Source organism: Macaca fascicularis, chromosome 6, assembly GCF_037993035.2.
Source record: "Macaca fascicularis isolate 582-1 chromosome 6, T2T-MFA8v1.1".
Taxonomy (NCBI): Eukaryota; Metazoa; Chordata; class Mammalia; order Primates; family Cercopithecidae; genus Macaca; species Macaca fascicularis.
The window spans coordinates 156419397-156435284 of record NC_088380.1 but is presented as its reverse complement, the minus strand read 5'-3'; the positions used below and the strand labels follow the sequence as shown (position 1 = coordinate 156435284).

The 15888-nt window shown below is 44.2% G+C and overlaps 1 protein-coding gene across 12 annotated transcripts in view; it reads left to right on the top strand.

Annotated features, from left to right (window-relative positions):
- The first annotated feature begins 1168 nt into the window (after positions 1-1168).
- The window catches only part of CSNK1A1 (casein kinase 1 alpha 1), a 58418-nt gene continuing 43698 nt past the window's right edge, over positions 1169-15888 (top strand). For all 12 annotated transcript variants that reach the window (XR_010587674.2, XR_010587673.2, XM_073994564.1 and 9 more), the window contains exons 1-2: positions 1169-1763; positions 2435-2541. Coding sequence is in view for 10 of the 12 variants with exons in the window: in XM_073994564.1 (XP_073850665.1) it covers positions 1641-1763; positions 2435-2541 (230 nt within the window). In the remaining 2 variants the exon portion in view is untranslated. The remainder of the gene's footprint in view (positions 1764-2434; positions 2542-15888) is intronic.

Below are 15888 nucleotides of genomic sequence, written 5' to 3'. Positions count from 1 at the left end.
ACAACTGACCTCAAGTCATCTGCCCGCCCCGGCCTCCCAAAGTGGTGGGATTACAGGCGTGAGCCACTGCGCCCAGCCCTCATTTCTATTTTAATTAAATTTTATTTAAGATAGGCTTAGCTTAAATGTTTACGACTGAGGTCTGACTTAAGATGATAGCATAAACCATGGAGCTTTCTTTTGTGAACATTACTATTACTCAACCCAATTTTCCCAGGTCAAATTTTGTAATACAAAACGTGGTCAAGATTTGATTCTCTGATCGATTTTTAGTAAAAAAGAAAAAAATTTCCGTGTAGCTTTAAATGTTGTCAATTAAATTTTGTAATAGTTACCTCTACTCTGTTCAGGTTAATACTGCGGTTTTCAACATGACCAACATACGATTCTTTGTTGTTGTTTTGGTGGGGTTGGGGGGCATAACAGTTTTTTCACTCTTGTTAAATTAATTTTCTGTTGATTCCATCTATCCCTAATCTTCACTATGAACAAGATACTGGGTTTTCTTCTGAAGATCAAAAGTGGTAGTGAGGCAATAATGCAAAGACGTAGGACGGCAGGGGGATTCCGGCTTCTTTCTTTTTTCCCCTCCTGTGGAAAGAGGGTCTATAACACTCCGTAGTAGAGAAGAAAATTCTAATTATGAAGGGTAATTAGCTAGGTTTTGCTATAACCGAGAGCCCTGAACGATTCCTCAACGCGGGCTGCTTTTCTCTTCCTCTCCACCAGAGGCGATAGCCTCTTTCCAAACAGAAACTGGGTTGGAATAGGCCGGTCCTGGGGAGCGGCCAGAAGAAAGATCAAAGGTTAAAAACCGCCTCAAAGAGCAAAGGTCAATACCCAACTCCTAAGGAGGCCTGACACGAAACATGAAGGTGACTCCTCCCAACATCGAGGCCTGGGGCCACTCAGCCTTCCAGAGACCCTGCGGGTCCGAGGCGAGTAACAGGTAACACCGGCTGAGCCGCCGCCGACCGGAAGTGGAAGAAAGCCCGGGGCGGGGTGAGGCAGGCCGCGGCACGCCTGCGCAGTCAGCAGGAGTTGCAGCGCTCATGCGCTACTGGGCGGTGACAGGGTGACGCTCGGAGCGTGGGCCGCGACTCTCACGGATCCGGTTCCGCCCTCTAGCTGCCGATCCTTCGGAGCGAGCGCCCCAGATCCCTTTCCCAGAGTGCTCTGCGCCGTGAAGAAGCGGCTCCCGGGGACTGGGGGCATTTTGTGTTGGCTGGAGCTGGAGTAACAAGATGGCGGCGTCGGCGGAGTGACAGGGGTCCCTCAGGGCCGGAGCCGGCGGCAGTGGTGGTAGCTGTATCGCCGCCCTAGCTCACCGCGCCCCTTTTCCAGCCCGCGACGTCGCCGCGCAAGCGAGGCAGCGGCGGCCGCCGAGAAACAAGTGGCCCAGCCTGGTAACCGCGAGAAGCCCTTCACAAACTGCGGCCTGGCAAAAAGAAACCTGACTGAGCGGCGGTGATCAGGTTCCCCTCGGCTGATTCTGGGCCCCGAACGCCGGTAAAGGCCTCCGTGTTCTGTTTCCTGCCGCCTTCCTCCGTAGCCTTGCCCAGTGTAGGAGCCCCAGAGGCCTCCGTCGTCTTCCCAGAGGTGTCGGGGCTTGGCCCCAGACTCCATCTTCGTCTCTCAGGATGGCGAGTAGCAGCGGCTCTAAGGCCGAATTCATTGTCGGAGGGAAATATAAACTGGTACGGAAGATCGGGTCTGGCTCCTTCGGGGACATCTATCTGGCGATCAACATCACCAACGGCGAGGTAATCACCTGGGGTGGGGTTCACGATAACGCTGCGCTTTTCCTCATTCCCCCCACCACCACCGCGCACCCCCAAAGTGCTCGGGCCTCTCCTCACCGCACGCACTCGCCAGGGAGTCCAGGGAGCTAGTTTTCCTGGCTTGCGATCCTCGCCCGCTCTCTCCCTAAAAGGGTCAAGAACCCGATAGAAAAGGGTGGGGGAACTAGTTTCCCAGCTTGTTAAACACTTCCCATAAATGTCCCTTGGTCGAGCTGTTTTTTTTTTAACCGACTTTTAAGGTGGAAACGGCAAAATCCTCTTTCTGTGATTCCCATGCTTTGCTTTTCTTTTCTTTTATTTAATTTTTAATCCTGCTGGGCCTCTTGTTCCAATTAGAACAGTTTCCGATCGCCTAGTTCCTTAAAAACCTCTCACTACGTTCAGAGGTTGCCTCTTTTTTCTGGATGAATCATTTTCCTGCACTTTAGAGGACGTACGATTTCGTCACTACCCCCTGAAGAGGCCTTTGAGGCTGGTTGCCTCGTTTTATAATTACAGAGAGCTTTCTCTTTCCAGCTTTTCACTTCTTCCTTGTAGTCGCGACTTGGAGTTTTGCTAATGTCTCTCTCCTTTCCTAAATGACACTGAATCCGTAGGGATGTTGATGCCATCATCCCCTCTTTCCCCTGCAGGAAGTGGCAGTGAAGCTAGAATCTCAGAAGGCCAGGCATCCCCAGTTGCTGTACGAGAGCAAGCTCTATAAGATTCTTCAAGGTGGGGTTGGCATCCCCCACATACGGTAAGAACCCCGTGCATGTAGGCGATCCGCTGAGGGAAGCACGGAATGGGGAAGTGGGTAGAGGCAGGTAATGAGACCAGCTGAATCCGGGTCTTGTTTTGGTTACCTGGGTTCCTTGTAGCTGGTGCCTTCCTGTAAGTCATCGCAATCACTGAGTAAATTTCAATTTGCCAACTTATTTCATTGTATTACACTGCTCCATTTCGCTTCCGTCATTCTCTTCCCGAGGCTTTCGTTTGCAGTTATGCGTGCGGGTCATCTTTGATCCCTACGCGGAAGGGTTGGCTGCTGCCTTTTTTACGGCGGCACGTCTGATGTTCTTAGGTTTGTCCAGTGAAGTGGATTTGAAGGTGCTGAAGCGACCCGGCGGTGTCAGTTCGAGTTGCTATTGGAGCTGGCTTGGGAAATGGCTGCTCTTTTGTTGTGTTTTTGTTCCAACATGTCTTCCTCCTCCGCTTAGAAAATGGCGGAACGACGTGACTCAACCCCATATTCCTGCCCTTTTCTCAGCTTGGGTTCACAAATTATGCTTCCTTGATTCCTCCTTTAGCAGCCCCGAGTGGATTAAACCTTTGAAAAGCCAAGAATAAAGCTGCAGGAGGCGGTGTGGGGGTTCGAGGAAGGAGATGGCATAGTGACAATGTTTGTGATCTCTGCAGCAGATGTGACATGAAATTGTTGAATTATACTATGTAAAATCCTTTGTGGTTCTTTTAAAAGTGTTAATTACTCTTTCCTTTCGTGAATGGTCATATTTGGCACATTTCAGTCGGGACTAAATTTGTATAGGTAATGGCAAAGGCAGTTTGAGCAGCACCAACTATGTTAAAATTTACTCAAATCAATTGTATTAAAAGAAATCTTAATCACTTAGCCACACTTTGATAAGTAATTTTAACCTGTTGAGTTTGGCAGTAAATCTTAATATCAGAGAAATTGCGGCCTTTGTTGGTGTGGAATATTGGTGAGTGCAAATTGCAGTAACGCGGATAAAAGATGACGAGATAGAAAGACATTGTTCTGTCAAATGGTTAACTTTACTTTGGAGGGTTTTAGAGTAATGTTTTAACTTTTGGGATTAAAGAGCCTCTTCATGGAATGGAGACTAAAATATAGTTTAAAACCAAGCTATTTTTCAGCAACAATCTAAAATACCTTTTGCAAAAATATTCAGAATAGGTGAGAATGGTGTTTACTGTTTGCTGGAGACTCTCTTTTTTTTTTTTTGAGACTGAGTTTTCGCTCTTGTCGATCAGGCTGGAGTGCAGTGAATGGCACGATCTTGGCTCACTGCAACCTCTGCCTCCTGGGTTCAAGCGATTCTAGTGCCTCAGCCTCCTGAGTAGCTGGGATTACAGGCGCCCGCCACCACACCCAGCTAATTTTTGTATTTTAGTTTCACCATGTTGGCCAGGCTGTACTCGAACCCCTGACCTCAGGTGATCCACCTGCCTCGGCCTCCCCAAGTGCTGGGATTACAGGCATGAGCAACCGTGCCCAGGTTTTTTTCTTTTGAAACGAAGTCTTACTCTGTTGCCCAGGCTGGAGTGCAGTGGCGCAACCTTGGCTAACTGCAGCCTCTGCCTCCCAGGTTCAAGTGATCCTCCTGCTTCAGCCTCCCAAGTAGCTGGAATTACAGGCTTGCACTACTATGCCAGGTTAATTTTTGATTTTTAGTAGAGACAAGGTTTTGCCATGTTGGCCATGCTGGTCTCCAGCTCCAGACTTCAGTTGATCCACCTCCCTCGGCCTCCCAAAGTGCTGGGATTATAGGCGTGAGCCACCAGGCCCGGCCTGTAGCCCCTTTTTCTATTCCAGTTTGTATTTTTCGTATCTTGAATTAAGGACTGGGTTGCATAGTCTTTACATGGAAACAACCCAAATAAAACTGTCCTTAAAAAAAGTTCCAGCCGGGGCCGGGCGCGGTGGCTCAAGCCTGTAATCCCAGCACTTTGGGAGGCCGAGACGGGCGGATCACGAGGTCAGGAGATCGAGACCATCCTGGCTAACACGGTGAAACCCCGTCTCTACTAAAAAATACAAAAAACTAGCCGGGTGAGTTGGCGGGCGCCTGTAGTCCCAGCTACTCGGGAGGCTGAGGCGGGAGAATGGTGTAAACCCGGGAGGCGGAGCTTGCAGTGAGCTGAGATCCGGCCACTGCACTCCAGCCCGGGCGACAGAGCGAGACTCCGTCTCAAAAAAAAAAAAAAAAAAATTTTCAACCGGGCGTGGTGGCTCATGCCTGTAATCCAAGCATTTTAGGAGGCCAAGGCAGCAGGCGGGTCACTTGAAGTCAGGAGTTCGACACCAGCCTGGCCAACATGGTGAAACCCTGTCTCTACTAAAAATACAAAAATTAGCTGGGCATGGTGGCGCGTGCCTGTAATCCCAGCTACTCGGGAGGCTGAAGCAGGAGAATAGCTTGAACCTGGGAGTTGGAGGTTGCCGTGAGTCGAGATGGCGCCACCGCGAGACTCCATCAAAAAAACACACATACACAAAAAAAGAAACAAAGTTCCAATGCTGATTTATAGTTTTAATGGAGAATTGAATGATAAAATGTGCTATTGGTTGTAAATGAGCAAGTAAATCTTTTGGAAGAAAATTTCAAATTTCTTTTATGAGGTGAATATTAATATGAAATCTGAGATGATATAGATTTGAGGTTTTAAAATCATTCTTGCCTTTAAAAAAAAACCTACTATGTGGGAAAATAAGGCCCCTCACTCCTGATTTGCTTTCCATCACTATAGTTTTTCCTAGAATTTCATATAAATGGAATCATACAAAATGAGGTCATTTGTGTCTGGCACTTTTCACTTAACATAATGTTTTTGAGATTCATCTATGTTGGGAGATTTTATAAATTTCACAAATCAGGTTAAATTTAATGTATTTGAAATCATTAAAAAGCATTAAGCATTGTCATTTTCAGTGCTAAACCGAAGTACAGTACATGTCCTTTTATCTGGTAGCTTTTATTTAAGACCTGATACAGACCCATAAGGGCAATGAGTAATGTACTGAATAAGCACATGAATAAATTAACTTCTGAGCAGAATTATAGTAATAGGTGCCTATTATAAGGTGGTGAGTGCAGAGAGAGTTATGGTAGTTTTAAGCTGTCTGTGGGTGGGGCTAAACAGATTAACCTCGCTTTCAAGTTAAGGCTTCCTGAGAGAGGAGATGGGATTTCAGGATCTGGCTCTAAGGAAGAAAGCTTGGTGAACTGGTTTGGTAAGGCATCCAAGAATAGAGAGTGTGGCTTCTGGGTGTAGTCTCTAAGGCAGAACACAGTAATTGGATGAAAGTGTGGAAAGGGTAAATTTGCTTTAGGAGTGGTAGGGTCAGGTATATGGAAACAAAAGTGGTTTATTGGTTTTAAAGTGAAATGTAAAAAAAAAAAAAAAAGAAAAAAAAGAAAAACTGTTTCCATTGAAGCGAAAAGGATAAAGATTTACGTAAACGTTCTTTATTTGGATAGCAACATCTTTCCATCCCCCTCAGTTTGTTCCCCACTATTTCTGTATCACCTATGCATGGTACATATTTAATAAATATTTACTTGGTAAGTATTGAATTAAGTTGACTATTTAGTGTTAGCTAGATAAAAGTTATGTGTTATCTATTGTTTTAGAAGTGTTGTCACTAATTTTAAAAAGTTAGATTTTGCTGCCTTTATCCTTCATATACAAATTTATTCAATCACTTCGCTATGTTTTGTGTTACAAAACTCCGTGTAGGATTTGCTTTTTTTTTTTTTGACGTGGAGTCTCACTCTGTCACCACGCTGGAGTGCAGTGGTACAATCTTGGCTCACTGCAACCTCCACCTCCTGGGTTCAAGTGATTCTCCTGCCTCAGCCTCCTGAGTAGCTGGGACTACAGGCACATGCCACCACGCCCAGCTAATTTTTGTATTTTTAATAGAGACGGGGCTTTACCATGTTGGCCAGGATGGTCTCTATCTCTTGACCTCGTGATCTGCTCGCCTCGGCCTCCCAAAGTCCTGGGATTACAGGCATGAGCCACCGCACCCAGCCAGAATTTGCTTTAAAGATACTTTGGTATATCTTGCAACAGAGACTGAAAATTACCTGGCCTGCATAGATGACCTGCTTAATCAGGTCCTTCCTGTGTAATTTGAGAGACCTGTTGTTAAGAAGCATAGCATCCAGAGTGAAGAGCAAGGATAAACTGGGCGCTGTGGCTCACGCCTGTAATCCTAGCACTTTGGGAGGCCGAGGTGGGCAGATTGCCTGAGCTCAGGAGTTCGAGACCAGCCTGGGCAGTAGAGACAGGTGAAACCCTGCCTCTACTAAAATACAAAAAAAAAAAAAAAAAATAAGTTAGCCTGGTGTGGCGGCGTGCTCCTGTAGTGCCAGCTACTCAGGAGGCTGAGGCAGGAGAATTGCTTGAACATGGGAGGTGGAGGTTGCAGTGAGCCAAGATCGTACCACTGCACTCCAGCCTGGGCTACAGAATGAGACTCCGTATCAAAAAAAAAAAAAGAAAAAAGAAAAAAAAAGCAAGGGTGAGAGAATGGTATCCATTTTCTTGATATTTTAAGAAAAGAAGCTTCCGGTTCTAGGCGCTTTGGGAGCCACAGCTTAAGGTACAGACATGGCCAAGTCGAAGAACCACACCACACACAAGCAGTCCGAAAAATGGCACAGAAATGGTGGACCCCAGGTTCCTGAGGAGCATGCACTTTGCCAAGAAGCACAAGAAGGGCCTGAATAAGATGCAGGCCAACAATGCCAAGGCCATGAGTGCATGTGCTGAGGCTAGCAAGACCCTCGTAAAGCCCAAGGAGGTTAAGCCCAAGATCCCAAAGGGTGTCAGCTGCAAACTCAATTGACTTGCCTACATTGCCCACCCAAGCTTGGGAAGCATGCTTGTGTCCTCATTGCCAAGGGGCTCAGGCTGTGCCAGCCAAGGCCAAGAATCAACCAAGGCCCAGGCTGCAGCTCCAGCTTCAGTTCCAGCTCAGGCTCCCAAAGGCGCCCAGGCCTCTACAAAGGCTTCAGAGTAGGTATCTCTGTCTGCCAATGTGAGGACAGAAGGACTGGTGCGAGCCCTGGGCTGCCGTCTTCATGGGACTGGGGGCCTCCTGTGCTATTTGTACAAATAAACCTGAGGCAGGAAAAAAAAAAAAAGAAAATCCTTGGACCTTGTGAGTTAATATGTGAGAGCTCACTTAAAATTACAGTTGACTCTTGAACAATGCTAGGGTTAGGGGCACTGAACCCCAACCCACTCCTACTATGCCCCGCAGTCAGGAATCCAAGTATAACTTTTTTTTTTTTTTTTGAGATGGAATCTTGCTCTGTCCCCAGGCTGGAGTGCAATGGTGTGATCTTGGCTCACTGCAACCTCTGCCTTCCAGGTTCATGGGATTATAGGTGCGCCGCCACACTCAGCTAAGTTTTGTATTCTTAGTGAAGACGGGGTTTCACTGTGATGGCCAGGCTAGTCTCAAACTCCTGACCTCAGATGATCCAACCACCTTGGCCTGCCAAAGTGCTGGGATTACAGGCGTGGACCACTTTTGACTCCCCAAAAACTTAACTACTAGTAGACTACTGTTCACTGGTAGCTTTACCAATAACATGAATGGTCAATAACTATATATATATATATGTATAAAGCTCTTCACCCTCATCATCCTCACTTTGGGCTGAGGAGGAAGAAGAGGGGTTGATCTTGTTTGGGTAGCAGAGGCAGAAAAAAACCTGTGTATAAGTGGACCTGTGCATTTCAAGTCCCTTTTGTTCAAGGGTCAGCTGTATTGAGTTTCTGTTAAAACCTTTTTTTGTGTGTTCCATTCTCAATTGAATTAATAAGTTCTCCAAATGAACAATTTTAAAAATTTATTATTATTTTTATATAGATGGGCTCTTGCTATATTGCCCAGGCTGATCTTGTACTCCTGAGCTCAAGTGCTCCTCCTGCCTCGGCCCCCCAAAGCGCTGGGATTATAGGCATCAGCAACTGTGCAGCAACCCAAGAAACAATTATGACATACCGAAAAATTCTTATCTAGATAGGTTTTGGAGGTTTGAGCTGTAGATCTGCCATGTGGTATTACTGGGTGATCTACAGTCAGTCAGTTCCTTAATCTGTGTGAGCCCATCTGTTTCCTCATTTAGAAAATAAAAAAAGGATTGTTCTAAATGAAAAGGAGAGTGCTGAACAGAAAGATTTAGGGCTTCTTTTGCCAGCTAAATACTCATTTCCATTTGCCTTTGCATACTGAGCTTTTGGGTGGGGTTTTGTTTGAACAAGGGTTCCCTACTTAAAAGTGTCACTGGCCTCATTGATCCTAAGGCCTTTTAGTCCTGGAATTTTAAGACCTATTTTCAAAGGATAGTAGCTAGAAAGAAAGCATTCCAGCAGTTTGATATTGTGTCTACTACTGCCTTCCTTTCTTGTTTTTCCTATTTTTCTTTCATCTTTTATTATTTTTATTTTTAGCGGCAGGTTCTTGCGCTGTCACCCAGGCAGAGTGCAGTGGCTATTCAGAAGCATGATAATAGCACACTACAGCCTCAAACTCCTGGACTCAAATGATCCTCCTGCCCCTCAGCCTCCTGAGTAGCTGGGACTGCAGATGAATGCCACCTCTCCCAGCTGCCTGGTGTTTTTTAATCACTATTTTTGCCCTCTGTGTCTGAAGGTCAAATGTTTTAGAACGTATTTATAAAGCACTAGTTAATCCTTACTCTTCACTTTTAAAAGCAGCTTAATCTTATCTTTGGCACTGAGCATATATCCTGTGAATAACATAATGGCTGTTACCAGAGAACAGATGATGCTGCTTTGCGTATGTCTTCATTAAGATATATTACAGTATTCATGCTTAGCTTGGACTTTAAAAAAAAACCAGGAAAACATACATCACAGATCATGAGAAATGTGCTTTTTAACTCGAAGGAAAACTGAATTCATGGAGCTGCTTTATACTGGCTTATGAGATAATGTAATAATGCTAGGTAGCATTTTAAGCTAGACAAAATGTTAGAGATGTATATAGCCCTATTCCTACTAATACAAATTAGACTGTTGAATCTCAGGGGAGTTACTAGAGTGTCCTGACTTCCAGTTCTCCTGAGAATCATTATCGCCTTTATGTCAAGCCCAAATCATGCCTGTTCACACCCTCCATATCGTTCCATTTGATGCTGGAGAGCCATCCTGTACTTCTTCACTTGTTGGCATTTTGCCTCATAGAGAAGCTGAAGAGCTCTTATGTAAATATAAGTAACCTATTTGTATTTAATTAGATGCTTATGATTCAGGGTGTTCTTATTCTCCCTTTTGAATCTGTGGATTGCAGGATAAAAACTTGTTAGAAATTACTAATTTGTGGCCAGGCGCGGTTGTTCCCACCTGTAATCCCAGCACTTTGGGAGGCTGAGACAGGCGGATCACCTGAGGTCAGGAGTTCGAAACCAGGCTGGCCCACATGGTGAAACCCTATCTCTACTGAAATATAAAAATTAGCCAAGCATGGTGGTGTGCTCCTGTAGTCCCGGCTACTCGGGAGGCTGAGTCAGGAGAATTGCTTGAGCCCGGGAGGCAGAGGTTGCAGTGAGCTGAGATCACGCCACTGCACTCCAGCCTGGGTGACAGAGCAAGACTCTGTCTCAAAAAAAAAAAAAATGTGTGTGTATATATATATATATATTTGTATCTCATTTTGGAGTAAATACTGGAACCCATGTAAAGTATGTGGGTTGTCCTTGGCTTTAGTCAGTGGTCCCCAGCCTTTTTGGCACCAGGGACAGGTTTTGTGGAAGACAGTTTTTCCACAGACCAGAGCTAGTGGGGGGTGGGGTGGGGGTGGGAATGATTTTGAGGTGATTCAAGTGCATTACATTTATTGTGCACTTGATTTCTGTTATTATTATATTGTAACATATAATGAAATAATTATACAACTCACCTTAATGTAGAATCAATGGAAGCCCTGGGCTTGCTTTCCTGCAACTAAATGGTTCCGTCTGGGAGTCATGGGAGACAGTAACAGATCATCAGGCATTAGATTCTCATAAGGAATGCACAACCTAGATCCCTGCAGTTCACAGCAGGGTTTGCGCTCCTATGAGAATCGAATTCTGCTGTTGATCTGACAGGAGGCTGAGCTCAGGCGGTAATGCCAGCACTGGGGAGTGGCTGTAAATACAGATGAAGCTTCACTTTGCTTCTATACTGGATACCAGTCAGTGGCCCAGGGATCAAGGACCCTTGGCTTTAGTCGTTTCTGGAGCTAGATCTTTTTTTTTTTGAGACGGAGGCTCACTCTGTTGCCCAGACTGGAGTGCAATGGTGTAATCTTGGCTTACTGCAACCTCCACTTCCCGGGTTCAGGTGATTCTTCTGCCTCAGCCTCCTGAGTAGCTAGGACTACAGGCATATACCACCATGCCTGGCTAATTTTTTTGTATTTTTAGTAGAGATGAGGTTTCACTGTATTGGCCAGGCTGGTCTCGAACTCCTGACCTCAAGTGATCCACCTGCCTCAGCCTCCCAAAGTGCTGGGATTACAGGTGTGAGCCACCGCACCTGACTGGATCATTTTGTTTTAAAGTATATTTAAGCTGTACCTAAAATATCATTAAATCTTGGTTTTCTCATGATCTGTCACTGTTTACCAGGGATTTTTGCTGTCAAGAATTCTGTAAAGTGAAAAGTTAGAATTTGGAACAAATGTTACAAAGTTAGTCCTTGAGTTTAACATAAGTTTTTCTGAGCTTATCTGAGTGTCTTCATAACTTTCATCATTTAACTTGGTGTTCAGTGTATGAACACAGGTAAAATGATGCTTTATTTTGTTACTGTTTTTGCTTCCATTTTCAATCTCAGGTGGCCTTAAAATTTTGGTTGACTGGCCAGGTGTGGTAGCTCATGCCACACCTGTAATCCCAGCACTTTGGGAGGCCAAGGCGGGCGGATCACTTTAAGTCAGGAGTTCGACACCAGTCTGGCCAACATGGTGAAATCCCGTCTCTACTAAAAATACAAAAATTAGCTGGCCATGGTGGCGGGTGCCTGTAATCCCAGCTACTTGGGAGGCTGAGGCAGAAGAACCGCTTGATCCCAGGAGATGGAGGTTGCAGTGAGCCAAGATCATGCCACCGCACTCTGGCCTGGGTGACAGATGGGGACTCCATCTCAAAAAAAAAAAAGAAGAAGAAAGAAAATCGGTTGACCAGTACTAACATAGCATAAACTAATGTATGTTTTAGTGGGATTTTTATTTTTTGAGGTGGAGTCTTGCTCTGTTGCCCAGGCTGGAGTGCAGTGGCGCAATCTCGGCTCACTGCAAACTCTGCCTCCCGGGTTCCAGTGATTCTCCTGGCTCAGCCTCTGGAGTAGCTGGGACTACATGTAGGTGCCCGCCATAGCCGGCTAATTTTTTCGTATTTTTGTAGAAACGGGGTTTCACCATATTGGCCAGGCTGGTCTTGAACTCCTGACTTTGTGATCCGCCCACCTTGACCTATCAAAGTGCTGGGATTGGCAGGCGTGAGCCACCATACCCTGCCGGATCAGTTTTGACAAATGCATATGTTGGTATAAACTACATCCTTATTGAGATAAGGACTATTTGATTTTTTCTTTGTATGCACACACTGCCCGTCCTTGGTAAGTTCTATTCTGTGACAGTGTTAGTTTTATTTTATTTACTTATTTTTTTAAGTCTGTCTTTTGGATTATAGCCAAGCATTATTTTTCTCTCCAGTCCCCAGTTAAGCATTATTTTGATGTTGGTTTTACTATAGATTAATAGTCTGTTTATCACCATCAGGTACATTATAGGATTTATCTGACAAAATTATCAGATGGTGGTTGTGTTGCAGGTGATGGTAGTGAGTATGGTATTCAGTGATCATTGATATCTTTACCTTGCTCTCCTTCGAAGAACTAGAATACTGCCTTTTTCTTGTCAGTGTGAGCAGTGGGGCATGTTACGGCCTTTTAATGGGGATTTTGGAAGTGCTGTACAAAAAGGTTTAGCTGAAGAGAGTACATTTCGATCCTCAACATAAAGGGAAATGGAAAGAGCATTGTATTATGAGTCAGGGTTCTGCCTGTGATGCCGTCTAGCTTTGAACCTATTAATAGAATGAATTATATAATTTGTAAAGTCAGGTTTTACTTATAAAAGGGTTTTCGAAAGCCCAACAAGGCCTTAAGAGTTTTTTAATGCATAACATAAATTGATGGAATCAGTAGGACAGAAGATGCCTCTTGTTCTCTGATATAATGATTTGTTCTAACTTTAAGGTATAATTGCCTTTTAGTTATTCGTAATGTTGATAAGTACTTTTGAAATAAGGGAATAATTGGTTGAATTCAGTGTGGCTAAACATTCTTTTTTCCCTCTGCATGCAACAAAAAGAGTCCCAATATTATCCAGGCATTGCATATGGTCTCATTTAATCATTACACCAATGTTGTAAGTTGGTGTTTCATATAAAGTATGTGAGTCAAAGTGGTTAATTTGCCTGAAGTCACGCAGCTAATGTGTGATTTGTACAGGTCCTGCTGCATCTTTCCACTCTACCAGTGGTTCTCAAATTTTGCTACAAATGGAATCAAATGGCAAACTTAAAAAAAAAAAAAAAGACACCTAATCCCTAACCACAAGTATTTTGATTTAATTAAATTGGGATATGATGTAGGTGTCATGATTTTTAAAAACTCCCCAGGTGATTCTGATATGTAACAATAGTTATTAATCCCCAAAATATAATAATAACAATAATTTTTACTTTGCTACTCACCTCCATCAACCCCCATCTTTTCCTAGAACTACAACCTAATAAGGCTATACTCTTTTCTCTCTCTCTCTTTTTTTTTTAAAGAGTTGGGTTCTTGCTAGGCCACCTACGCCTGGAGTACAGTGGCTCAATCATAGCTTACTGCAGCCTTGAACTCCTGGGCTCCAGTGATCACCCTATCTCAGCCTTCTCCAGTGATCATCCTATCTCAGCCTTCTAAGTAGCTGAGACTACAGGCATACACCACCACACTTGGCTAATTTTTATTTTTATTTTTTAGAAATAGAGTCTCCTTGTGTTGCCCAGGCTGTAAGGCTGTGTTCTTAATTTATATACTTCCTCCTGTAATTAGGAGGTTAATTCAGGAAATCCTGTAATAGGCATCATGATACTGGAAAGTACACTATAATTCCATGTAATCAAATGCTTTGATTTCTGGAAAGTATCTAAAATCGATGTGTGAAACCATTTACCTCTTCACATGTTTCAGATGCATTCCTACAAGAATACATTCTAGAAACTCCTTGAGGGAGAGAACTGTCTTACTCGTAGAGGTATCTTGTGTTTCTTATTGTGCTGGGTACAATAATGAAATTCTATTTTTATTATATAGCTATATACATTTAATTTTTTTTTTTTTTTTTTTGAGACGGAGTTTTGCTCTTGTCCAGGCTGGAGTGCAATGGTGCAGTCTCGGCTCATTGCAACATCTGCCTCGTGGGTTCAAGTGATTCTCCTGCCTCAGCCTCCTGAGTAGCTGGGATTACGGGCATGCGCCACCACACCCGGCTAATTTTGTATTTTTAGTTGAGATGGGGTTTCTCCATGTTGGCCAGGCTGGTCTCCAACTCTTGGTCTCAAGTGATCCAGCTGCTTTGGCCTCCCAAAGTGCTAGGATTACAGGTGTGAGCCACTGTGCCCAGCCATTCACTGTTTATTTAGGTTGAGTTTGGTTTTGTGTTTGGCTGTTTGCCTTTGATTGAATTATTACCACCAATCTCTACTTACAGAAATCCTAGTGTTCCCATTTTTGAACCTCCATAATATTATTTTTTATTTCTCTTAGAGAAGGGAGTGTTGTTAGCTTCTACTCTTCATATGAGAGCTCTGATAGTTTGAGACTATCTTGGTGAATTTAACATACAACACCTTGTACGGTACCTTGTAGAGAACAAGCATTTCTTTCATTCAGTTGACATTCACATGAGCGTACCTACCCTGTGCCAGACACAGTGTAAGAAACTGGGCAGCCGGGTGCGGTGGCTCACGCCTGTAACCCCAGCACTTTGGGAGGCCAAGGTGGGCGGATCACCTGAGGTGGGGAGTTCAAGACCAGCCTGACCAACGTGGAGAAACTCCATCTCTACTAAAAATACAAAATTAGCTGAGCGTGGTGGCATGTGCCTGTGTAATCCCAGCTACTAGGGAGGCTGAGGCAGGAGAATCGCCCGAACCTGGGAGGCAGAGGTTGCGGTGAGCCGGGATTACGCCATTGCACTCCAGCCTGGGCATTAAGAGTGAAACTCCATCTCAAAAAAACAAAAACAAACAAACAAAAAAAATACTGAGCATAATTCATTGAACAGACAATGATTTTGTGAGGCTTGCATTCTTTTTGAGCATCTGCTCTGAGCCTGGCATATAATTATGAATTTGTCTCCTCCTGAAAAGTAGGAGGAAAGATGTCTAAATCTCAAACTATGTGAGGACATGAATGTTTACTTAAAAGGGTAGCATATTGAGATGAGCCTCAAACAGTACTCTGAAACATTTAGAGATTGCCTTGGTTAGTTGCAACAGTAGGACCCTTAAGACTCTATTCGTGTGAATCCTGATAAGTCTGCATTTTTCAAACCTCAGCTGTGTATAAATAATTACCACCTACAGAGTTTGTAAAAAATGCAGGTTACACTGCACTACCAACAGATTTTTGTTTGACCAATTCTGGAGTGGAGACCAAGAGTTGTTTTTTTGTTTTCTTTGTTTTTTGTTTGTTTTTATTTTTGTTTTTATATAATTACCACGAGGAATTTCTACTAAAGACCAGAGAACCACACTGAGAAATTCTGTGCTGAGATTTGTGGCACTTCATTGTATCAAGCTGTTGAGGGTAGTTAGTGAATTTTGCTGAGTGCTGTGGCTGTTGTAGGAAATGGTATTGTCTTGGTTGTTGGCATTTTATCATTGTTGGCCAACTGTTTTTTGTTTGTTTTTTCCTAGAGACGGAGTCTCGCTCTGTTCCTCAGGCTTGGAGTGCAGTGGCGCAATTTCGTCTCACTGCAGCCTCTGCCTCCTGGGTTCAAGTGATTCTCCTGCCTCAGCTCCCTGAGTAGCTGGAATTACAGGTGCCCACCACTGCACCCGGCTAGTTTTTGTACTTTGAATAGAGATGGGGTTTCACCATGTTGGCCAGGCTGGTCTCAAACTCCTGACCTCAAGTGATCCACCTGACTCAGCCTCCCAAAGTGCTGAGATTACAGGCGTGAGCCACTGTGCCTGGCCAGGCAACTGCTTTTTGTAGTAAGAATAATAATCCCTTCTTCTCCATTTTCATTTTC